This window comes from Hippoglossus stenolepis, chromosome 20 (genome assembly GCF_022539355.2).
Source record: "Hippoglossus stenolepis isolate QCI-W04-F060 chromosome 20, HSTE1.2, whole genome shotgun sequence".
NCBI classification, from domain to species: Eukaryota; Metazoa; Chordata; class Actinopteri; order Pleuronectiformes; family Pleuronectidae; genus Hippoglossus; species Hippoglossus stenolepis.
The window spans coordinates 12,868,945-12,893,555 of NC_061502.1; the positions used below are offsets into that span (position 1 = coordinate 12,868,945).

The 24,611-nt window shown below is 46.3% G+C and overlaps 1 protein-coding gene across 5 annotated transcripts in view; it reads right to left on the minus strand.

The window, feature by feature from the left end:
* sash1a (SAM and SH3 domain containing 1a) overlaps nt 1-24,611 on the minus strand; it is a 157,951-nt gene that overhangs the window by 5,759 nt on the left and 127,581 nt on the right. For 4 of the 5 annotated variants that reach the window (XM_035143492.2, XM_047337966.1, XM_035143496.2 and 1 more), the window contains exons 3-17: nt 24,461-24,511; nt 24,324-24,373; nt 18,352-18,392; nt 17,997-18,086; nt 17,803-17,915; nt 16,394-16,492; nt 12,125-12,260; nt 11,289-11,710; nt 8,638-8,712; nt 8,286-8,429; nt 6,312-6,444; nt 5,281-5,450; nt 4,900-5,109; nt 2,894-3,044; nt 2,349-2,477 (exon numbers count right to left, since the gene is read on the minus strand). In XM_035143492.2, the coding sequence (XP_034999383.1) occupies nt 2,349-2,477; nt 2,894-3,044; nt 4,900-5,109; nt 5,281-5,450; nt 6,312-6,444; nt 8,286-8,429; nt 8,638-8,712; nt 11,289-11,710; nt 12,125-12,260; nt 16,394-16,492; nt 17,803-17,915; nt 17,997-18,086; nt 18,352-18,392; nt 24,324-24,373; nt 24,461-24,511 (2,014 nt within the window). The remainder of the gene's footprint in view (nt 1-2,348; nt 2,478-2,893; nt 3,045-4,899; nt 5,110-5,280; nt 5,451-6,311; nt 6,445-8,285; nt 8,430-8,637; nt 8,713-11,288; nt 11,711-12,124; nt 12,261-16,393; nt 16,493-17,802; nt 17,916-17,996; nt 18,087-18,351; nt 18,393-24,323; nt 24,374-24,460; nt 24,512-24,611) is intronic. The other variant, XM_035143495.2, reaches the window with a different exon arrangement.

Consider the following 24,611-nt stretch of genomic DNA (forward strand, 5'->3'; position numbering starts at 1 on the left):
TAACGTCTCAAACTTTCTCTGTAAAGTGCCTCGGGATAAAGTTTGATTAAATTGAAAAAGTCAGACAGAGGGAAGTCATTTGAAAATTAAAAAACCCACTCATATAAACTTTACAATCTTATTCTCCAGTCTTATCTATAAACCACAAGCAGACACAACTGGCTGATTGGGCGTTGTCATAGCAGCGATCCCAAATAAAAATCCCAAAGATGTGAATATTTCTGAAACATTGGAACAAAAAGGCTGAAGCAACTTACCATCTCTCCTTTGGCTTACAGAGCGAAATGGATGGAAGAGATGTGCGGCTGCCACATAGTGTGGTTTACCAGAGACGTTGAAATGGTTTAATGATAGAAAAGTAATTCAAGACGAACATCATGAAGTGTTTCGCCGGCTCCCAGAAACGCCAAAATAAAGTTCCATCATATTGAGGGGATTATAATGAATTATGTGTCAGAGATACTTTGCTATATTAAAATCAATTTATAGTCTTTAAAATGAGAGAATGATTTCTGCAGCTTGTCCAAACTAAACATCCTTCAAGATGAACAATGCACGACAAGCTGAGGACGTGTTGACGTTTATGAGTGAAAGTGCACTGATTTAAGATTAAAGTCCGAGCACCAAGTATTTTTCATTTCATCGACCGACACATCACCACATTACGTTTGCATATGAAAATGACACGCGACAGCAGATAGATTACAGAGGAGGTCATGTAATGATATGAGGAAGAATTACGACATAGTCACAGGAAAATATGTGGAAGAAAGTCGTTTGATTAAAAGAGCGAGACATTCAGGGCTCGACAGTGCCATCGTTCTCCCGAAGGAAACTAAAACTGTGTTAGTATGTATCCTAATTACCTTCATAATCAGAATTCAAATAGATTTCTTGTAACTTTTATTTATTTTCCCCACTAATAAACACTGTGAATGTGTGTTTCAGCACCGTGGAACCCTGAACGAGCAGGAAGAAATGCAGTAGGTTTACTACATGTTATGTAGTTTGTGAAAAGTGTTTAGTGGCATGGAAGGAAAAGAAGAAAGAAACAGAAAAAACAAGCAAGCAGCACCAGTCTTTTTTTTTTTTCTCTTTTGTGGTTTTTATTCCACAACTGAAATCTCTACCGTGGCAGATTGCACACTTTAATGTTGAACCTGAATGACACATACACACACACACACACACACACACACACACACACACACACACACACACACACACACACACACACACACACACACACACACACACACACACACACACACACACACAAACAACGGGGGCAATCCAGCCGTTACGCTGGAGCCCGACAGATATAGAAAGAAAGACAAGGTTTGACAAAGCAGTGATTTATGAGTTATGGAGCTGTTAAAATAAAAAGAATGCTCCTTTAGCGGAGGAGAAAGCTTACAGTCGTATGAAGAGACTCTTCAAAAAATAAACAGGAAACAAATCTCACAAATAATCACCTCGACCTAGGATCAGAACTCTCTTACAATCTATGCACTACAGTTTTTAAAAATATTTTCATCCACATCTCTTTTAGGCACATACTGTTTGATTGTTTGTGCAATATGGTCACTATAAACACAAGGAGAGTGACGTCTTCTGAGATTCAAAGCAGCTGTGAATCATTTACCTGACTTAGACATTTCTTTTTTTAAAACCTAAAGCACCACCACTGCAAATAAACAGTTCTCGTTGACATGCTGCTCCTTGAGCTCTTTTCCTAAATTAAAAACATTTAACAGAAATACTCTCGGAGGCCGTCAGCGTCCTCCTGGTGTCCGTGTGTCGGCCTCCAGCCCACAGGCGGGGGAGCCGGGAATCTGAGTCCGTGACTGGGCAGTGAGTTTGTTCTCAGCGGGACAGTTCTGTGCATTGGGGAGGGTCTCTCCCTTTGCTCCCCCAGCAATGTGGGGCGGACTAGGCTTAGCGGTCTGGGGCCTGGCTCCCTTTCAGTTACAAGCAGACTGTGGCGCTGATGATACAGAATGCCTACAGGATGGAAAGAGCAGCGAAGAAAGCGGAGTGAAGAAATAGCAAGAATAGAAAAGATAAGAAGGTTTGAAATGGCAAAGGGTCTCCTCCTCCGCAGAAGCACCCCCACTAGAGGGGGGTGGCAGAGGGAGGAGCGGTTTGACTGGCGGATGCCGGTCCAGAGGCGTGTGATGGGCGGATTGTTAGAATGCAGAAGTTTAGCAAGTGATGGAGCGGAGGTGGGAGCCCGGAAAGGATGAAAAAAAAAAAGGAGGCGAAGGAGTCACTGCTAGACTCAGCTGAGCTAATTCCCAGTGGTCCTTCAGGTAATGCTGGTCTAGACTAAGCAAAGCTATCATTACCATTCTCCAGGTTCTCATTGCTCTCGTAGCAGCCGGAGTCCCGCGGGGAGTCTCCCACCAGGCCCCGTCCCTCAGAGAGCAGCTTCTCCTGGGAGCCCGACAGGCCGCTGCGCTCCGGATCACTGCTGCCTGAACACACGGAGACACACAGAGGACAGCGTCATTCTCTACTGTGCTGAGGGTCGAATGGTTACGATTTTCATGCCGAAACTAAATCCCTCAGGTTTCTTGATTTGATTTTGAAGTTTGGCTTTGATTTTCTTTCACACTTTTGGCTGCCATTTAAGCATAAAAAGTAACTGGAACAATTGATTCGGTTATATTACCGCAAAACTGTTGAGGTTTCAAGATGACGTCTTTGTTCCAGTTTGAAACGCTCATACTCTAAATGTATTTTTCTCAGCTTTAGTGAGAATTCTCAAAAAATGCTTTGTATAACCGAACTCAAAAGATCAAAATACACACGATACACACATTTTTAAAACAGCCAGAGGGGTTTGACGTGTTCCTAACATCCACAATACGTGCGTGTTCGGTGTACTTACTGTCGTACTCTTGCAGCAGCTCTACAGCAGTGAGCAGTACGGCTCTGTGCTGAGGGTCTTTAATGTTCAGCTCGTCCAGGTCCTCCTCCTCAAGCAGCTTGAACGTGTCCAGGTCCTCGTAGCCGTTGAACAGGAACGTGGGCATGTGCTCCTGAGGTGACACAAACACAGAGTGTGAGTTTGAAGTGGATGCTGTCTGAAGACTGAAGCAAGAATTCACCAGAGTAAAGAAAAAGACAGTTTGGATTAGAGTCGTGGGACGAGTGACAGAAACTTTAGGGTTTAGGGCATAAATATGAAACATCAAGTACAAACTTGATTTCCTTTTCACACTGGGAATTTTGAAAAACCACTGGTGAGGCAAATCCAAACTGCTGATTTACAAATAGCATGTAATCAGGTTAAACCGGGGCTAACTCAGTTATGACTGCCTCAAATGTCATCAACCTCAAATACAACATGGCACAAACTTTGTCGAGTTGAGGCCGGGCACAGAAAACGGACTCAGTGAGTTAGCATGTAAAGTAATGACAGAGTGAGTGGCTCCAATCCCAAGCTCTTCTATAGATGTGACCGGAATCTGCAGACGAGGTTTTTTTCGAAACCAAGCAAAGAAATGAAGAAGAACTGAAGGTGGGGACCATCGCATCGAAATAACCCTTCCACCACAGAGGACACGGCTTCACACACAAACACGATCACACAGGAACCACGGTGCGATCTAAACGTGGAGACGCCCTGTGTGAGTGCTGACGCCGTCATTCCCTCACAACTGCTTCCACTTTGAATATTACTGGGCTCCGCACTCGGCTTTGTTGGACGAGCACATAGATAGACTGTGTGTCACCAGCGAGACCACCAATTACAACCGTGGAGTCCAGGAGCAGGAAAGTCTTCTATTCCCGCTGGATGACGCAAGACTAAACAAAGGACCACCAACTAACACAAACACCGGCAGCCGGCTCCTCTCACTCGCAGCATCTTTTGTCCTCTCAGACGCTGGAAAAGCTAAACACGTTCTAAATCCAGAGGTTACTTGGCAGACGGTCCCCTGGGCCAAACGTTACAGGGGTGTGGAGATTTACACTTTGGTGGTTTTTGGATGAGCACCGATGACGTGCGCTTCAAAAAATCCAGGCCTGCCAGTTTAACCGAAAGTTCTTTGACATTTATAACCAGAATGGGACTCAGTCGAGAGCTAAGTCAAGACCCAACAGTCCCACGTTTAAATTCACTAGATCTGGATTTTTAATTAATGAATTATATTACTAGGAAAAACCATATCTCTTCATTTTAAACAAAGTGAAAAACAATTCCTGGATCATCCCCCCTGAACCAGAATTTAATGGGTTCTTCTTCGTGGTAATCCATCCAGCTGTTTTTGCATAATCCTGCTAACTAACCAACAAACACAGATGAAAACAAAAGGAATATTGTTTCTTCGTTGATCTACGACAACTGAATCATAACTCTTAATTTTTTCCGAAAGGTCTGTGAAGCCAAAGACAGAAACATGAGAAAAAGAGAAAACAAATGACACCTTTGATTTATCTCTAGTTTCCCCTCGACAATAATTAGAATATTGACTCATAATATTCTTTGAGCCAAGCAATAAATTCAGCTACTGTGAAAACCTATTGCACCATAACCATAAAAAATACTTTAAGAAATGAAGCTTCAGAAAATCAAGATAACGACTATTAAATCATTTATGTTTGTTTCTACAGCTCATGACTGGTCTTGTTTGTGAGACATTTAGTTTCATCTTTAGGTGCAAAAATGGAACATAAGATTTGGCCTCTTCTTTTTTAAATTTGATTTGTCCTGCTGAGGTGTCAGATGGGTGAGGGGGTTGGAAACTTCACAGATTTCTGCCAAGTTTAAACAGAATCGATGTAAATCCTCACTTTACTACCATTAAAAACTCGTGAACTGACCCGATACTATAAATCCGACCCTGCTTTATTCGGGATTCATAACGCAACCGAACACATCTGGTGTTTTACCTTGAGGTTGATGCGCTCCAGCAGGTCCTCCACCGAGGTGGGCTTGGGTGGTCGGCCCTTCCTCCTCCTCCTCACGGGCCTCTTGGGTTTCTCCTCCTCTTCGCTCAGCACGTCCACGTAGATGAACTTGAAGGTGCCCACTTTGTTGTTGAGCAGGCCCATCCACGTTCCCATGGGCGGCTTGCTGATGATGTCGATCACGTCGCCGCGCTGGAGGAAGAATTCAGAATCAGGGGATGAGCCAATCGTTTGGCTTTTACTGTTTGTGCAAAAATACAGGAACTAGCTTGGAAAATTATAGAATAGCAAATAACAAATAGATATTAAGTGTTTACAAACTAGCTGTGCACATTCATATCCGTGTCCCAGAGTGTGTTGTACCTTCAGTTTGAGGGAGTCTGTGTCATAGGGGCTGGGGGTGAAGTCAGTGTGGACCCTGGCCCGACCACAGAACGGTCCCCTGTACGGCGGCTCCTCGTCATCGCCATCTTCCGACTTCACGCTCTCTCTGTTGCTGGCCGATGAGTCGGTGGTGCTCACCGTCTGACCACCTGAACACAGACACGTTTAGAGAAGCTGGAAAATGTCGAACACAGTCGATCCAGACTGAAACTGTCATCAGAACATCTCCTCATCGTCACGGTTTAATGTTTAATGGTTTTCTCAAGTAGATTCGAGACTCGAGATTGAGTCAGTTTCTGTGTCAGTCAAGAGTTTAACTGGGTCTTGAACACGTGTGTTGCACATCCTGGGAGAAGCTGAGTATTTGCTGCATATTTAAGCGTCCGAGCAAACGGTGCAGGAATCACGTTGACGTGCGGGAATCAAAGAGACAAGACTTCCGACCTAATCATTGCCGCCTGTTTGTGCGGCTGTTCCGCGGCTTTGAATCGCCTGTAGTGGGCCAAGTGTTCAATTCGCTCTGAACTTAAAACAGCGGTAGGGAAATGTATCCGCAAAGACGTGACGCAAACAACAGGCTGAAGTAATCAGAGGATGTAATTGAATGAGATGACCCGAGAGGACGAAAACAGGCTTGGAAAACTCTCCGGGATCAGGAAACATGTTGAGACAGCTGCGGGAGCTGGGTGTTATCAACAGAGAGAATCGCTCTTCATGGAATTCACACCAGAAATGTGCTCGACATGTCATGCCAGACGCAGCGTGGAGGTTGCGTCACCTGTCTGGATTTGAAACATGCAACCGCTACAAATCACAGGTGTTTTGCATTGAGAGGATATTTAATACTTACGGTTGTCTTTTCATTCAGACGTTTACAAGAGCTACGTGATGCCAAAATATGCAGCAAAAAAAGAGTCCTGATAACGTTTCTCTTATTCACAATATTAAAAATAATCGTATCTGAAAAAAAACCCTGCATGCCTTTTCTAGAATAACGAATCTCGACTTACTCATTGAGCTCTGTCCGCTGAGTGAACTGCGCAGACTTTCCACTGAGCCTCCGGCCTTGAGCTTCGGCTTCTCCAGAGAGTCGGTGTCGGGCTGGGGGGACTGAGGGGAACCGGGGGCTCCGTCCAGACTGGACTGAAAGACAAAAAGAGAGAGAGAGAGAGAGAGAGATGAGCATGGGTGATGAATGGATACGGGGAACAGACGAAGAAAGAAATGTTGTGCAGTTACGAGACGGGAAAGTTTAAGAAGTTGACATGTGGGGGAAGATAAGAAAGTGAGAGGCAATTTTTTTTTAATTGTTAATTGTGTCTTAAAGAGATAGACACATATACAACTGAGTTTTCACACTGAATGTGATAATGCAATTGTATTGATTATGTAAAATATACAAATTCTGGAGGCCTTCTTAATATTTTGGGGTTCCTGGGTTTTCTTTAGTCTTATTGTATGTGAACGTGAGTGTGAGTGGCTGTTTGTCTCTGTAGATTGGCCCTGTGATATTCTAGTGACCTGTCCAGGGCGGACCTGCCCCGATGTGAGCTGGGATTGGCTCCAGCCGCCCCTGTGACCCTCAAACGATAAAATTAAAAGAAATCTCAAAAGTCTGTGTTAAACCAATTCTCAAGACCTCATATACCACAATGAAACTCTTCTGGGTTACAGTGCTGTATAGACATTCCTTCATAAAGCGATTAATTCTACACAGACGACCACTGTGGGTTTTTTGTTCCTCGTCCGTTACGCTGGAGTCGCTTCGGGCGACGGAGTTTTCTTCCGCTGCCAGAAATTACTACAGTGGACGATAAAACTTTCACTGGTAATCCGGACATGTGAGTTCTGCATTAAGACACTTAAAAAAGTGACCATATCCCTCATGTGGTGAAGGCGGCACTAGAGGAGGCAACGAAAACATCCAGCCAATAAAAGTCCTTCAGAATAAAAGGAGGTTTTGAACTGATTTCCCTGCGGTTGACTCACTGTCTAATTTCCTGTTGGAACAACTTACTTCAAGAGGAACTACATCAAATTATGGAGGCAATGACACTATTCAATCTGCCTGTTAAAGTAATTTATTACCTCACAAGGGCCAATGGGTTGTTTTGCATTAATTAAATAACTAAACACTGGATTAAAATGTTTTCTTTTCAATGATTTAACTCTAATAACGAAGCAGCAACATCCATAAACATGTGGACATCTACTGTACATCCATTTGATCCAGTATTCCACTAGGTGGCATTGTGGTCTATAAAATGGCCGTGCTCGAGACATTATGAGATGACAATATATTTTTCTTTGCTCTCTCCTGCCCGACGGCTCCGTGACTCGTGCCAGGAAATGTGGGTCACAGTGTTGAGACCACCGCGACGGACAGATGTTCAACTGTCCCTCAGCGACATATTCTTTAGGGTGACATCAAGAGGCCGCTGCTAGAGCCACTGGATGCCCAGAAAAATGAAGGCCAGCCATTTAACACACTCGCACTTAAAGTCTTCGTTTGCTAAGAACGAGCCCGGGGGGGACACTTCGGCTGCATGAGCTCAGCGTGAAGCGTCGGGCCGCGCCCCGTCCACGCCGGGCCCGGCGAGAGCGCGGCAGAGGGTGGAATCCAAATGTATGTTTTTAGTGCTCCGTGTTTATTCTGTAACCAACACAAACACCCCCGCCCACTCGCAGCCCGTGGACAGAGTGTGTGGCCGACGCTGCAAAACTTCCTCTAAATGTTTGCAGAACACTGGGGAGCCTTTTTTGTTTCTTTACAGCTGTGCTCGGCTCACTTCTCCAACAGATTCAACACAATGTGTAGATTGTGTTTGCCGCTGGGTTTTAAACAAAGTTAAGGTCTGACTTTGGTTATACATACTCAACGTACCCTATCCCGATATCAAGGGAAAGTATTAAATGTTCAAAGTTACCTGCACTTCCTACAAATACAGTGCGTTTGTGTGCAGCCAAGTGTGTTTATGTCTAACCTGCTCGGACAAGGAGCTGCTGTACTTCTTCGACATGCGCTTCCTCATCGTCTCCTTCACCGACTTCACCTTCTTGCCCAGCGAGATCCGGGACGTCGTGGGGGACTTGACCACTTCTCTGTATATCGCTTCTTGTTCTTTGTTCTGTTTTGAGAAGAAAGAGTAAAAAGCAAGGATGAACAAAGAGTGAATCAGGGGAGATTGAACGGGAGAAAACAAAGGGCAAAGGGGGGAGGAATCACAAAAACAAGGCAGTAAACAGAGGAGATATGGTGATTTAGCGGGACAGGCCGACTTCGGCTTGTGTTCCCCCCGCAGCCTCTGCTCCATTTTAAAAGCCGCCGGCACTTACGTTGGCCTCTGAGCCCGCGTTGAGCACGTGGAGTGAGCGGTTGGTCAGGTCGAAGCCTCCGAAGCTGCACGTTCTCTGCGAGAGGTGGGGGCAAAACACAGTCAAAATGAGTCACGCTCAAAAAGGTCACGTTAGAGAAGCCCCCAATCCACACCCAACGAGGGTCAACACACGATGATTCATGCTTGGCGGGACACGGGCAGCGGTTTGATTAATGGACGTGGGGATATGGCTTGTACATATGTGGGGGCATGATGTCATATGGGACTGTGGACAGCCAACAGACATGATGTAACACAAACCGTTATATGAGCTCCTCTTTAAAACTGCCTGAGAGGCCTTCAGGAAAAGGAGCGGTAACATTGACCATGCAGAGCTCGCCGTCGGACTACGACGCAAATCCCTGGAGAAAATATCAGACGAAATCAACGTCTACTCGATGTGGTCGAGCCAAAAATATATAGTTGTGGTTTTACAAGTGAAAATGCAGTGTGTTCATTACAGTTCAGCCCTTAATGGGATTCGTTTTGTGGTTAATCGTGAGAAATGCAAACATGCACAACATATAGGGCGACAATGTGTTATTCTCATCAGGAATCTTTTCAAAGGGAGCGTGTTGTTTCTGGAGAGGACAGGGGTGGGGTGCGGAGATTTTCTTTTTCCGGACTTCAGAGGTCACAATAAGGGGGAGACACAAAGTGACATGAGAAGGGGGTGGGGGGGGACGACAAATAAAATAGGATTTTATCGCTAATCTACTTTTAAAATCTGCCCCAAGCTCTGCATCAGGTCATTCACAAAGATGTAGACACACATATGCACATAGAATTTCGGCCCAAAAAACCCTCCATGGCATTTCTCCTCCGCTTCACAAACAAATCAACTGCTGGACTAAACTCCCACGATTCCCCTGGATGAGCAGCGTCCGCGTGAGAAGAATTCGCACATTCAGTGTCTCTGTATTAGATGTCCACAGCTGCAGTCCACATCACAACTTCCCAGGAGATATAAAAAAAAATTTTAAAAAAGCACAGTTCGGAGAAGAGAGAGACGTCCAATGTGATGGTGATGTTTGATGGAATGGACATGCACCCAGAAAAAAAAAGCCTTTCGACGATAAATATAAGGAAAAGAAAAACAACCGAAAAAATTTTAAAATTCACATCTGCAAATATAGAGGCACGGGCCAAAAAAAGAAGAACACGAAAAGCAACAACAGAAAAAAGTGGATTCGGAGAGTTTTGGGATGAGAGCGGCCTCCAGTGATTTCACTACGACACGATCGGATCCAGGTACCCTCAAAGCTGCAGGATAGCTCCTCTACATCGCCACCTAGAGTGTGTGTCGCTACATGTACCGATAAGTGGGGAACAAGTAAGATATTTAAAGTTGAAGCAGGCCTTTGTTCGTGCTTTTTAACATTTATATATTCTTATAGTCACTTTGGTATGAATATTTATCAGTAGATGTAGTTGACCTGTTTTTCTGTTTCCACTCTTTCACGGCGCAGCCTTGTGATATCAATTTGAAAGTTGATGAGTGTAAAGACACATCAGTCACTGCGGTTGACTTAATAAGGCCATTCATCGAGTCTCCGAGGCTACGTGCCGTGCAGTTCTGAGGACGAGCGGCTCCGAGCTCGTGCAACATCTCCTCCGCCCACAGGGATCAGTGTGACTGCGCGGGTGCATGTGTTCTTCGGGGATCTGACATTTATAAAAAGGCACTTATGAAACCTCTGCCGTAACTTAATATCTCAAGTGGGGCACTGCACGTCCTGTAATCATTTCATTTTCAGCCAGAGTAAAAAGGTTTGAAGCCAAAAGGCATTAACTGAAAGGTCAAGGAAGAAGACTTCCCTCTCAGGGCTGTGATGGATATGTGGCTCCTCTGGGTTTTCAGTTCATGAGCACGGCTGCACTACTTAGATGTGGAACTTTCTAAACGGATGAGTTGAAGACCTGCCCTGTGTGTTTTTGTTGTGTTGCGTTTGCTGCACCTTCAACTCGAACCTCTGAGCTATTCTGCAACTTTGAAGTACACCGAGTCCTGCTCACACGAGGCGGCCGATTTACACCTCACGGTCCCAAACTCACAGACTTCTGCTGGATGCGCAAGAGCACCCGCTTGGTGCAGCGGTCCACGCTGGCCGCCCACTTCCTGTCCGCCTCACGGTCCTCCTCCAATAGGCAGCAGCGCTCGGCGCGGCTGAGGGTAACCGGGCGGACCAGCTGGGCCCAGTTGAGGTGACCGTACAGGCTCCGCTCTACCACATAGGTGATGTTCAGCTCACTGACCGCTGTACGCCCACGCAGCCTGCGAGAGGGGAACACCCAGCCCCCTCCCCCGCTTCCAAAACCCTTTGATTTGGCTACATCACAGCGGGCGGGGGAGGAGGGGGTGACAGACAGGGGGGAGACAGGGGTCTTGGGATTGCGTGAGCGCTGGTAGAGTAGGTGCTTGGTGGAGTACGCGTAGTTGGGGTCAGGTTTCCGGTGCGTCCAGCTGCCATGGTGCCGGTTGGCAGTTTGGTTTTTGGGGCTGCCTTTTGTGCCGTCATCCAGGGAGATCAGGAGGCGAGACTGGGAGTGGGGTTTGGGACGGGGTTTGGTGAGCCCATAGTAGGCATAGAGGGCCTCGTTGTTACTTACCCCATGGGAGATGGAGCTCAGGGCCTTCCGCATCTCGCCGTCGGTCGTGGAGCGTGACAGTTTCCCCTCGTCGTCCAATCCACAGCCATCCAACTCCGAGAAGGAAGAGCCGCTACCTCCGACGCCGGAGATGGAACCTCCCTGCACGCCAGAGCCAACCGGGGTCCTCCTGGGGGGCCGGATGAGACCGTGGTTGCTGGAAGACTTACTGAAGGTTTTGACCAGCTTGTGTCCGGACCAGGTGTCCAAGCTGCTGGAGGAAGGGGAGGTGGTCAGACTGTCCGTGTCTCCATCCAGAGACAGCTGATCCTGGGTGAGGGAGGGCAGAGAGGCCTCCTGGGGCAGAGGAGGCTTCTTCAGGACCCCCGTGTACAGAGCTGTGTTGTCCTCACAGGTGGGAGGTGAGTCCAGATTCAGAAAATCTAAAACCAGACAGAAACATTCGCGAGTTTGTTACTCGGTAGGATTTAAACATCAGATTCTCTGCAGTCTCATGACAATTCTGTGGTTTTCACACACCACAGCTAAGCAGCAAACATTTCAAAACACATTCTTAAAGTCTGAGTATCAAGCAAAACCTATGACAGACCAGAATATAAAAACAAATCCTTCAAGCCCTGTCATCAATTTCCAAAAACACATTTTACAATTGTTTAACTTTAAGAGCTTAACACTTATTTTAAGCAAGAAGTGATATTTACAGTAGAAGCACAATGCTTAACACTTCATGGAGAAATACAATACAAGAACATTAATTGACTGATTATACTATCAGAATTAAACTATGTTGACCTGTAAGACAGATACAAGGAATTGATTATTCAATGGTTACAAACCTTCAGAGCCATGTTTCTTGCCCTCTTCCACCTTGATGAGTTTTTTCCTGACCCGGCGTGTCGAGTTCACCAGCTTGTGAAGCCGCTTGAACTTCACAGAGTCCTCCGATTGCTCATCATCTGACTGTTCACGAGACTAGATGGGAGAGAGAAAGAGGGAGGGATGATATAATAAAAAGGGACAGACAGTCAAACATGTGTATGTAACACAAAAAATAAACAGGGTTAACAATCTGCTTTGGAGTTCAGAGCAACGTTTCACAAAAGCAGGGACGACAGAACAGAAATGTATGATTTTGTTTTGTTCATTTCACATGAGAAGACACAAACTTTTGACAAATCCAACAATTTCAGAGACGCTGTTATGATGCGACAGATGGGAGCGTTGTTTAGAATGGAGTCAAAGTTAGTGGGGTGAGAAATGGAGGATCGGAGGGATGGTGGCGCTCTGCGATGTGTGCAGGTCGTATTCGTGATGAACGCAGAAATATAAATGCAGCTGACATAATGAACCACACGACACTTTAATGTGAAGAAATGGGTATTACTGGGTGACACAGTGAATCAGGATCACAGTGAATGATCTCTCTGGTGTGATGTTTCCTCCAGAGACGGTTTGCTCCAGAGTAAATGAGAGGACAGTGATCGTATGTTATGGGTGTCAACAGCGTCTTTCCTGACTTGACGGCCACTGCATTTAAACTCTCTCTGCAGCGGAAGTGGAGTGGAAACAAGAATGATTAATGAGTTTCATCAATCTCTCACTCACACACACACACACACACACACACACGCACAGAAACTCCTCTCCACGTGTGCACGTTCCGGCCGTGGCCTCGATGTGAAAATGGCGAGGAGCTGAGCATTGGCGAGAAGATTGTCTGGCAGAAACCACCGTCATTATAATGGCGCTCAAACAACTTAATTTGTCCCTATTTGCTATCGGTTTCCATGGCAACGCAGCCTCTCCGGTCACACGCCGCCAGCTCCACGGTCGAGGTTGACTGCGTCGCTCGCGGAGGGACACACGCGCACACATACACAACCCCGAGACGGATCAGGTCTTTGGGGGGCTTAGCGCTCCGAATGATGAAACCCAGTCTTCTCCTGCAGCTCTGACGCTAACGAGCAAGAAACCACTTTCTAGCTGCTGCCCAGTTCAGACCACAGTTCTGGCTCGGAGGCTGCTGACACACAGCGGGGACGATGTTAACAACCGTGGCTCGGCTGCTGCAAACAAATATGACATTGTCCGCAAATCCTTGATGGCACCCATGACCTTTTGGTTGCTGCAGGCGTGTGAGTGTTGGAAAACCTGACTAATCATCGCAAAGCCGGAAAGAGGAAACGACACATTAAATCCGAGCGGCATCGTGCAAAGCCCGTTCTATAAAACCCACCACACTTTCAGGTCGTCTGTCATAACGGCCCTGCACACAAGCTTCTGACGAAAAGTTCTGCAATCCAGAATGTAGTTGCTGTGTTAATTCTTTTATATAAGTATATCAACTTCAGAGAGAGTAGTTTAATAACAAGATTGGGTCCTAAAAGATTCATAAAAGAGACAGTATAAAGAAAATGTGAGGCCACCGATGGTTGGATTCACACCGACTTCTGATCTCCGTTCCGCTAACAACTGCTTTTGAGAACTATAAAGAAACCGTGTCTCGTACATCACTTTGTCATGACTCAGATACATGGGGACAACAACTGTCCTCGTGGTTTCTTTCTATTCCGTGTGTGGCGGAGGGAGAAAAGCAACAGGAGACGGTAAAGAGGTGACAATGACTTACACGTTCTAACCCAGCCCTCGGGAACAACATCCGAGGAAGCAACCACATAAACACGGAAAAAGAGACACAGGAAGAAACCCAAACATGTGAGGTCATGAATCAAACGGGGCTGAAAGGCTACAATCTAAAACAAGGTCAACGCAACAATTCCAACGCCATATTTACCATTTGACTACACAAATCACTTTCAGGACGGTTCCCACAACTTGGGAGATGCACTCAAAGTTTGACAACAAGAAACCAACTAAATTAAACGCACAACTAACTTTTCCTGCACATCAACAAGAGAAAATCGAAACTTACCACCTCAGTTAAAACCTGTGTTCAAACGCGACAGGTCCCAGTGTCTCCAATCACATTCTCACGCATGCTCTATCCAAAATAATGCCCGTGGCCCCGTGCACAAGCTGGCAGGCCGAGCTGCAGCCCGTTACTGAATTCAGCTCAGAGGAATGAGGGGCAGCTTTGGACGAGCCGTGCCGCGCAGCCAGCAGAGAAAAGGCGTGTTGTGCGCGGAGAACAATCCGAGCGTTTGAGCCCCTCTGACCCTGCCTTGGCCCCCACATCGCTAATGGCCTGTCCTGGAATGTGGGCTCCGGGTCGACAGGCTGAAGAAAGACGGCACGAGAACAAGGGCACAGAGCAGCCAAAGAATTGTATATTGCAAACATGTCAGCTGCACATGTGTACTGTATATTCACATGTCTGCTTATAGACTACAGACAGTTACTATTTGAATTTGGGAATGACCTAATTCTATTCATCAGAGGGGAGAGGGGGCCGTGTGCGACACCAATAGAGGCCCCTGCAGAGAAAAAATATTTCCTGTAGTGGCCAATTTTGGAACTTGGGGCAACAGGGAGACACAGATCTCCCCCCCCTCTTTTCTGGCCCTGGGGGTGAGAGCAAAGTCTTTATCCTCACTCTCTCTCTCCCTTGTTTCCTTTCTGCCTCCAGCACTAGCGTTTGTTCACAGCCTCCAGAGCCAAGCTGTGTGTTCCTCTGCACAATACTCCTTCAGTGACTCTTCATCCTCTCCCCCCCCCCGTCTGCAAACCTCCCAATGTTAATCAATCTTCCTCCCACAGGAAGTGAGCAGCTGACAGTAGAGGGGGGGACGCGAGGGTTAAGAGATTGACAGAATGATCATAGGCCGTTTTCTTCTGATTTCCTTGTGTTTATCAGTGCAGATTATTATCAGGGCAGGTAAAAATGTGTAAAGGGCCTGGATCATAGCACGTGTCTGAAGGCCTCAAGGTCAAACCTCCACTTACTTAAACATGCATTCTGATGAAAACAGTGTATAAGAGTAAATGCAATTTTCTTTGAGAAAATACCAGCGCTTTTAAAGCTGGAAATTAGTAGCACATTTCAAAGTGTGCAGCGATACACATGTGCAGTGCTTCATTTTCAGAGTACGTGGAATTTTTTGTGTTTGGATAAACTCATTTCCTGTAAAAGTGGGTCAGCGTTTGAGCCTGTGTGACAGAACGCTTATTCCCACACGACGCCCGTACAGTGCAGAACTAATCAAAAGCCCTTATGACCACTATCGAGTCCTGAATCTGCATCGGGGCTGGCCTACATTTAAAAAGGGAAAAACAAACGGCGTCAACATATATGCACACACACACACACACACACACACACACACACACACACACACACACACACACACACACGGAAACAAAACACGAGATCCAACAGGACGTGATTGTCTGAGCTCCAGCCCCACATCTCACAGCATCTGTTACAGGACCAGCTTCAAAATAAAAGAAAAACACTTTCTCATGTAATGGTGACCGTGGAGATTTTCTCTCCAAGGACCACAGCTGACAAAATCAACACTCACAAACTAACAACTGGACTTTTTTTTCTGACTGTCTCCACTTGGCTTTGAAAATGTACCTGAGCTCAAACTCCAAAATTCACTCCAGCAGCCAATTACATTTCAGATGACATGTTCACGACAGGACTGACCTGAGAAATAAAATATTGAAGCGGCTCACGACAAATTGTGCCAATATTAGTCAGGATTCACCGAGGTAACACCCACAGTACGAGGACATATACGACATGGTGGAGAGAATGTATATTTAAAGGTGGATATATTGTAGATTGGCCAGTGAATGAAGAGAAGCGAGAGAAGAGGAGATAAAGGGAAGGAAGAAGAGAGGGAGGCAAGATTAAAGTAGAGTCACAGTGGTTTCTGCAATGTCATGACATCGAGGTAGGAAACGGTTCTTGATATTTGAATTAACACACACATACACACACACTTATGCACACACACACACACACGTCAAAACAACAATGGCTGTTCTCCACAACCTCCTCGGCTGAAAGATCGAACTGACATGTGAGACTGCTCGAGGTGAGAGTGTTCACGAGAGGTAGAGTAGAGGGGACAGGTGTTGGGGGTTTCAGGGTGTCAGGGAGGGTAATTGGGTGGGAGGGTAGGGGGGGGTGTACTTACGTTGCAGTTTGAGGACTGGTTTAGATTGGGTGCAGGTCCGTCAGTGCACTCTGCAGCGTCAGTACTGCAGGACTGTTTGCTGCGCTCATACTCCTTCAGCTACGTGGAGAAGAAGAGTTTAGAGAGGCAGAGGAACAGGTCGGGGGGGAAGGGGGACCACCCACTCTCACCCTGCGTGCACGTACCAACACAGTGCTGCGTGTACACAGACAGGCACGCGCACACGGACACAACACAGGAGCCTCAACCAGTGATGTAGTGGTAAATAAAAGGTCTCAAGTGGGGACAGGATTTGTTTACTAAGCAGTTACTGTAAGAAATTTTTTTATGTGTTGTATTCAATTCAATTTTATTTCTATAGCACCAACTATCGTATATGATTTTCTCAAGGCACTTTCTATAGACTTTTGTCTCAAAGACTTATGTGTGCCCTACCGAGCAGACATAAATCCTACTTGATCTGAAAGGAGAAGTGAATATTATTGGGTTTGTACTCCACCACATGGACACATACTACATATCACTGTATTGACTATGAAAAGAAACTCAATATGATGATATTGATCAGTGATACAGACAAGCACAACAAATATCTGTCCATCGGTGATTGATTGATTGGTTGGTTTGATTGAGTGTCAATCACTAGAGAGAGAAGCTGAGATCAAATCCCATCGTTTGAGAGAAAAATATAATTCTGGAAAAGAAAAATAAATTAAGATCCGCCTTGTGGAGAATCATCCAGTGCCGAGATGCTGCTGGACGGTCACACTACCCATGAGCAAGGCATTAGAAAAGCTGATTGACAGGAAGGAAGGAGGGGAGATGAAGGAAGAAATAAGGAAGGAAAAGATCAACAGAAATTGATTGAGGGTCAGAAAGATAAGAAAGAAAAATTTAAAGAAAGGCCAAATAATTATCCACCACGTCAACCTAGAGAGAAAAACCACAATGCACCAGTTCGTCACCCCAACAGATGGAGCTATGGAGTTACTACAACCATCAACCCCACCAGTAAGAACTGATCAACACACCCACACACACTCTGAGAGCCCACACCCCATAATCCCCAGTGTGTGTGTGTGTGTGTGTGTGTGTGTGTGTGTGTGTGTGTGTGTGTGTGTGTGTGTGTGTGTGTGTGTGTGTGTGTGTGTGTGTGTGTGTGTGTGTGTAAAAATGACGATTCAGGATTAAAATGCAGGGCGGTGTAGGGGTTAGTAAAAGTGAGTCATTTTAGTAAGCCAGTGCTAAATGGTGGGAGAATGGAGCAGAAGGAGGGAAAAGGCAGGAGAGTAATCCAGGAGGAGGTGAAGGGATCTGGGAGGTGTTGAGGGAAGGAGGAGGAGTAGGGGGCCCGGCATGTGGGAGGAAGGTGCAACAGATGAGGCGGGAGGTCGGTGGCGTCTTCCTACCCGAGCTAGGGCCTCTTCTACGGTGATCATCTTCTCTTTCACCATCATCATCAGCTGGATCCGCTCCTCATCGCTCATGGTGATCTCGCTCGCCACGTAGCCGATGTCCTCTCCTGATGGAGCAAAGAGCGGAAGGTCAAATATGAGGCGAAATCTATTCGTGGAGGGGAGCTGTAAAACTGTGCCACACAAACCTTTGGCCGTCTGTCGCATGGTGGCTTTATGCGGAGACTTGCGGAAGTTCTGCCAAAAAGATTTGTTCTTCTTCTTGTTGTCCCATTTGCCTAAAGGGAGGGAAGCATCGGTCACATGGAGAAAACACACAACGACACACTAAGATTCACATAGTAAAGCCACAGGACTGTCAATACATTTATATTTAGCAGGTTATATTTTCTATGTAAGTGCATCTGCATAGATCACATATCTTGCAAATATGAAGTAAGACCATCACAAACATGTATCATCTCTCCCCCATAACCAATAAATGATAATTCACATTTTATAGTGAACATAATAAGACAGCAGGAAATATAAAAGTCAGTTTACCTGCAGATCCATCTTCAGAGCTGGACTTGTGCAGCGACATTCTGTAACAAAAAGAGGAAAAGAAAGGATTGAGAAAAATGCAAATATACATTCATGTGCTCACATCTTATTACAAAGCCCAGTTTCTCTGTTTTATTATCTATGTATGGTATAAGCAAAAATTAATTGTACAGTCTGTCTGTTCACCACTGGGGGTCAGTGGTGGTACTTTAGTGAGAGCGAACCAGGCTCCTGAGGCTTGAGAGGGAGAGGAGGAGGAGAGGAGAGGATAGGGGAGGAAGGAGAGGAGAGGAAGGGGGGCAGAGGGGAGAGGGAGAGGAAACAAGAGGAACGAGAGGAGATGAAGAGAGGAGATGAGGACTGTGGTAATACATAGTGTTTAAGGATCTGTGAAGAAAGGAGTAAGGTCAACATGATGAAGACAAAGAGCGGTCAGTCAAGTGAAAGTGAACAGGGCAACACAGCGAGGATGGAAAGTATGGAACTGAGGATGAGAAGAACAGGAGAGAGAGAGAGAGAGAGAGAGAGAGAGAGAGAGAGAGAGAGAGGAAAAAAACCACAGTGCAGACTCAGCCTGTTTGTGTTTCCACTTCCCTCCACAGGATAGACAGTCACGAGGAAGACGGAGAGAGAAGAGGGAGAGCGGGAATCAGAGAGAGAGAGAGAGAGAGAGAGAGAGAGAGAGAGAGAGAGAGAGAGAGAGATGGAAAATAACTGAGTGGAATGAAATCTCTGACATGTCCATGCACCTTCTTAAATAACCAGAACAAACGAGGGGGACAGGAACAATTCGAAAAAGCTCCTTGTGCCACATGAGCCGCGCTCGGCCTCCGATCAGAGACTCATATCAGCACCAGCAGCCTCACCCAATTTTGACTCTGACTCTGCTTTGATCTGCTGCCGATGATGAGAAACCACATCATCTAAAAGTGGTCTTCTTCATGCATTAAAAAAAGAAGAGCGGGAGGGGGGGGGATCGGCCCTGTGGTTCATGTTCAGACGAAGCTGCTGAAAAGTTCACAGAGGAGACTTTGTTTTCAGATTGGGTTTAAATGGGCTGAGTGAGTGGGTGAAGGGGAAGTGAAGCTTCAGGACGGATTAGGTCTGCGGATGACGCCCCACAGGTGTGTTTTTGTGTGCGTGAGACAGCGAGTGGCGGCGGCGGCACGCTAATCTTTTTTCATCCTTTCAATTAAAAGGAGAATACATCATGGGGGGAAAGGGGAGAGATCAGAGGAGCAAATTTGCCCGGATGAAACCTTCAGAGACGTGTTGAGTAAATCTCGATATAACTGTGCCGTCTCTTACTTGCACTTGTGATTTGAACGATTATTATGGGAGCGTAAAGCTGCAACGGGAGAGTGTGTGATGGGTTCTGAACAAGATGAACAGCTCACGGCCCTCTCCAGTGGCTGCGTGTGTGTGTGTGTGTGCATACTGTACGTGTGCACATGTGCTCGTTCAAACACGGCGGCCGCCTCTCGGTGCAATGGGAAATCTTGGCGCGGCTTAAAGCCTGGCTGCCATGGCAACATAATGAGATGCTAATTGAATGGAGGCCTGTATGGTTTGTCCCTCTGCTCACCCCCCCTTCTCTCTTAGATAGGCTAGGGCCAAAGCTAATGCTAACAGAACCCACTCAATAGAAGCTTTTCAGTGGCAGCGCTGCTTCACCCCCCCCTCCTCCTCTTATGAATTAACCTCCCACATGCTCTCTCTCTCTCTCTCTCTCTCTCTCTCTCTCTCTCTCTCTCTCTCTCTCTCTCTCTCTCTCTCTCTCTCTCTCTCTCTCTCTCTCTCTCTCTCTCTCTCTCTCTCTCTCTCCATCTGCACGCTCGCACATTTTTAAAGAGTCTGAATGCGTTTCAAAGAGCGGGTCGGTCCAGGCATTGTGCGGCGAGGCATCTTAATTGGTTTAACCTTAAATCTTTGGCATGCCTTTCAATTTCGATTCCGCTCCTTGCATTGAGCGCGCGACATTTAACTGCTCTTATCTCATTAGCATAAGCTAGCTTCTCTATTCAAAGCCTATTATAACATACAGTGTCTTAACGCTGGCCGACCCTATGCAGTGTAGGTGAAAGTTTGGCCCCCCGTGATTCCTCTGCACTTTGAAAATTAACATGGAAGTGTGAGTGAGAATGATATGTCTGACAGTGTTTTTTTACGTGAGTGGGATGTAAAGCATTAGTCATTTTCAAAATGATTAAGCTGGGAGTAGTGTTTACACTTTAGAATGATGATTCACAACCGCAGACATGTAATTCTGAGAGTAATCATTTGGAAAATATGCAGAAGTTGCACAAGTATAAAGAAACACAGAATAAAGAAAAAGAATGACAATAAATAACTGACAACTAACTAAGAGGAATTCATTCGTTCACATTCGTTTCCCAGTCCGCTGTGGTCTTCTGTGGTCATCATGATGTAAATGTTGCCATCAGCACATCCAGTACGCACAGACCCATATGCGGTTGCAGCCCAAAGTGCGTGACCGCTCTGAATGTACGTGTCGCCTGCACATGCTCCAAGTTCAATACATCCACCTACTGTAATGGAATGGTACGTAGGATCGGTTGCGCGTGCATGGAATGACGGGGACCCTCATTTTAGTATGAACGGAACCATGGGTATGTACTGTACGTGTGACCAGAACGAGTACGCAGCTCTCAGCGGACACGGAGGGCGGAGAGTACGGTTAACCCTTGACGTAGACACTTATCTTATGAATCACATGTTTGAGACAACTCCTATACTGTGCGACCAGGAAAGCTGATAAACCAGCACGTAGCATGTTGGGACACACAGCTGTGCGTCTGCTGGCAGTTTTTACCGTGCTCAGCATAAATCACAACAACGTACACACGTACGGTGACTGGGTGTTTTCGCGTGGGTGCGAGGCCGGGCCACCTGGAGCGAGGGGATCTCCGGTGCCCTCGTCCAGACAATGAGAGGCGGCGACCCTGTGCGACAGTGCCGGTTGTCGCAGGAAGAGCAGAGGGACGACCTTTTCGGGGGGGGGGTCATGGAAGAGGTTGGAGGTCGCAGGGAAGGGGAAGACAGAAGGTCATGTTGCGGGAAAATAGAAAATCAAACCCACAGAATGCACAAAGTGAAAAAATTAAAGAGAACTTGAGTGCATTGTAAGTGTGGGAATATTTAGACTGCTGAGCAACTGTCTCTTTAGCAAATAGCGGCTCCATGAATGTGTCGCAATCCTCAACCACAAGTGAATAAATATGCTGACAAGCTACTTTAGTTTCCCAGCATGCTAATGTTGTTCTATTCTTCACATGGCACGGCTTACGTTTCCATCTGATTATTAGTTACATAAGCTTGGATTCTACATGCAGTTGCACAAATGCCCCTCGTTCAGACCCCGTCAGAGTCGGGAACAACTGTGTCTCGCTTCTGTGCACGTACGCTTTTCATCGAGTTCCATTTACCTCTGCCGTTAACGTCACTGATAAGCATGAGGTCCCCTCTCTGCAACAATGCCCACCAATCAATCACCTTCCAAAAACAGGAAGTCTCCGGCCTAAAGCCCCCAGCCCTCTGGGAGTGCTCCGTCATCATCGCTTGCATACCGGGGATTGTGGGAGCTGTGCCCGCCTCCCACCGACAAACCCGACGAGAGGGTGGCACAGCCCCGAGCTGAAGTCTGGGTAATCTCCTCTGGGTGCTTTTGTCCCGCGGAGAGGTGATGATGGGGGTATCCGTGTCTGTGCGTGTGAGGGTTTATGCATTGTGCTGCCGCGAGGAATATGTCTGAGGAATGGGAAGGGAGGTGTGTGTGTGTGGGGGGTGGACTTGTCCATCAGTCTGCCTGTGCATGATAAATCATTCTACCTGGAACCCATTCACCACAGTGGAAAGTGCACAATAGGCTGTGTAATAGAGTGCAGAACATGGGGTGAATGCGAGGACTGGCAGTGAAGGATGGATTACGAAAAAAAGAATGAAAGGTTCTGAGGGGCGGGACGGAGGAGACTTTGTCCTCGAGCATTAGAACTTTAAAAATGAGGTTAATTCGATAAAGATGATACAGAGCGCCTCCTACCCGACTTTCACACCAGAGATGGGGCTTGGGGCTTTGTAAGAAGAGAGACAGAAACGCGAGAGGGAAGAATTAAAGTGGCAGAGGTGAAGAGAGGGGTGAATGTCGAGTTAGATTAAAGACTAGCTGAAGACTCGTGGCAAAAAAAGTCTGTATACTTTTGAGGAAGGGGAGAAAAAAAAGAAAAGAGAAGAGTACAGTCGCGGGCTGTTTCTGGGCCTCTCTCGAACAGCAGAGAGACGTCATTCCCAAAAATTTGGACATCTGGTTCCCATCATCCTCAGCATCTGTCTGCGCGACATATACAGCCATAGGAGAAGAGATCACGTCTGTGGTATGCGCTTCCTCTGCCGCACGTGGTCGTCACATGAACATGACAACTCCACTGCGGGGGTCACGCGTAGGTGACGGAGCCGAACAAATTCAGAAAATGAAGAAAGATTGAGATAAGATTTATTTCGACTCTGGCCCTGGCGAACATGTGATTGGGGTTCCACCAGGGCTACCATTTCCACTAATCACCGCCAAGGAACTGGTTCCGTCTTAAAATCTCCAGTCGTCATCTGGCTGTGAGAAAACAAATGTCCTTTCCCAACGCAAACCAAGCAAATCCAGCTACTAAAAAGCGGCCAAACGTGTGCCACTGCAATGAATATGGATCGTTTCAAATGTGTTGAACAGCTTATAAGGGTGATCTCATTGCGGGCAAATGATGGGAGAAGTTCTGCATGCACACTAAATACAAAATGTGCAGAAAAGTGAGCTCGCACACACTTTGTGTTCCAGGAACCAGTGAAAAGGAACCCCACCCTTGCCCAGCTCCATCCTGCTCTTTCATTCATGATTCTTTGCTGTAATCATCTGCCGATCACCCTCTCTCCGACTCCCCCTCTCCCCCGACTGGACACAAAGGCAGGAAGGAAGCGTGGACGGCCAGAGGACGGCTGCTGGACTGAGCAGGTCGGCCGGAGGAAGCAGTCGGTGGTTTTTCTTCAACCGCAGCAGGGATGTGACTGAGGGACCAACTGCTGCTCATATGTGTAATATCTCTAAATGCTGGCAGTTCATTTCCAGCAAACTTTCATCTTAACATTCATTAGATGCCGTTTCATCCATTTCATCATTACCGCCATTGCAATTTCTCTTACAAAATGATTGCAGCAGTGCATAAATGAAAAGGATCGAGGGTGGAAGTGTGCAATGCATTACTAAGTAGCCGTTTTGGGATGTTACCTTAAAGCATAATTTCTAGATAATGAAGCTAACTGGCTAATGATTTTAACATCATATCTTCATACATGACTCGTATTGATGTTTTTATGTAAAAGCGAATAAGCGAGTTACACAAAATGTCAAACTAATTGTAAAAAGCTTGGAAATCATGTTTATTTGTATGTGATTACAGTGAGTGTATACAGTTAATTTTATGTATTTTTTATTTAAATTCCCTCTCGTTCTGTTTATATATTAATTATCCCAGCTAATTAACTGTAACAATATATTAAAACAAAACGCTCTGTCTGAGAAAATCTGCATTTTCATTTCTGTTTCAGGTCGGTAAAACCTGTGCCGATCACCACACTCATCTATGAGCTCAGAGGTTTCCACTTGGGGAGGCGACCTCTGCACCCACTGGGCGACCTTTTGTACAAGCTGTCAGGTACGAGATCTATCAGTCTCATGAGCTGCATCTGGATGTGCGTGCGGTTCCATTTCCATCTATAGGTGCAGACATACAGACAGGCGAAGTGCGATGCATGAGGCGTGTAAACGGTTTGATGAGATCCAGACACCGGCCTGTGTTGCACATTGTGTTGACATGGAACAGACACACGTTTCAATCCGCGCACATTTCATGCTTCCACACTGGCTACGTTCACGTGTAACAGTAATGAACTGGGGGACGACGACTTACTTTCTGTCTGTTTCAGGAGTCGACACCTCACTGCTGAAGCCTAATGATTCCTGAGGACGAGAGAAGAAGACAGATGTTGGACTGAAGTTTTTAGCCAAAGCATGTGTACAACTCCAGAACTTAATGTCTCTGCCTACCTGGATTTCATTACGGAGCTGCAGAGACGTGCTGCTCGAGTCCTGTTTCTCCTGAAAAAAAATGTCGGGGAGAGAAGAAAGAAAGAGAGAAGAAAGAAGGTCGGGTGTCAGAGTCACACAATAACACAGGGACATGAAAAGCAAGGACAAA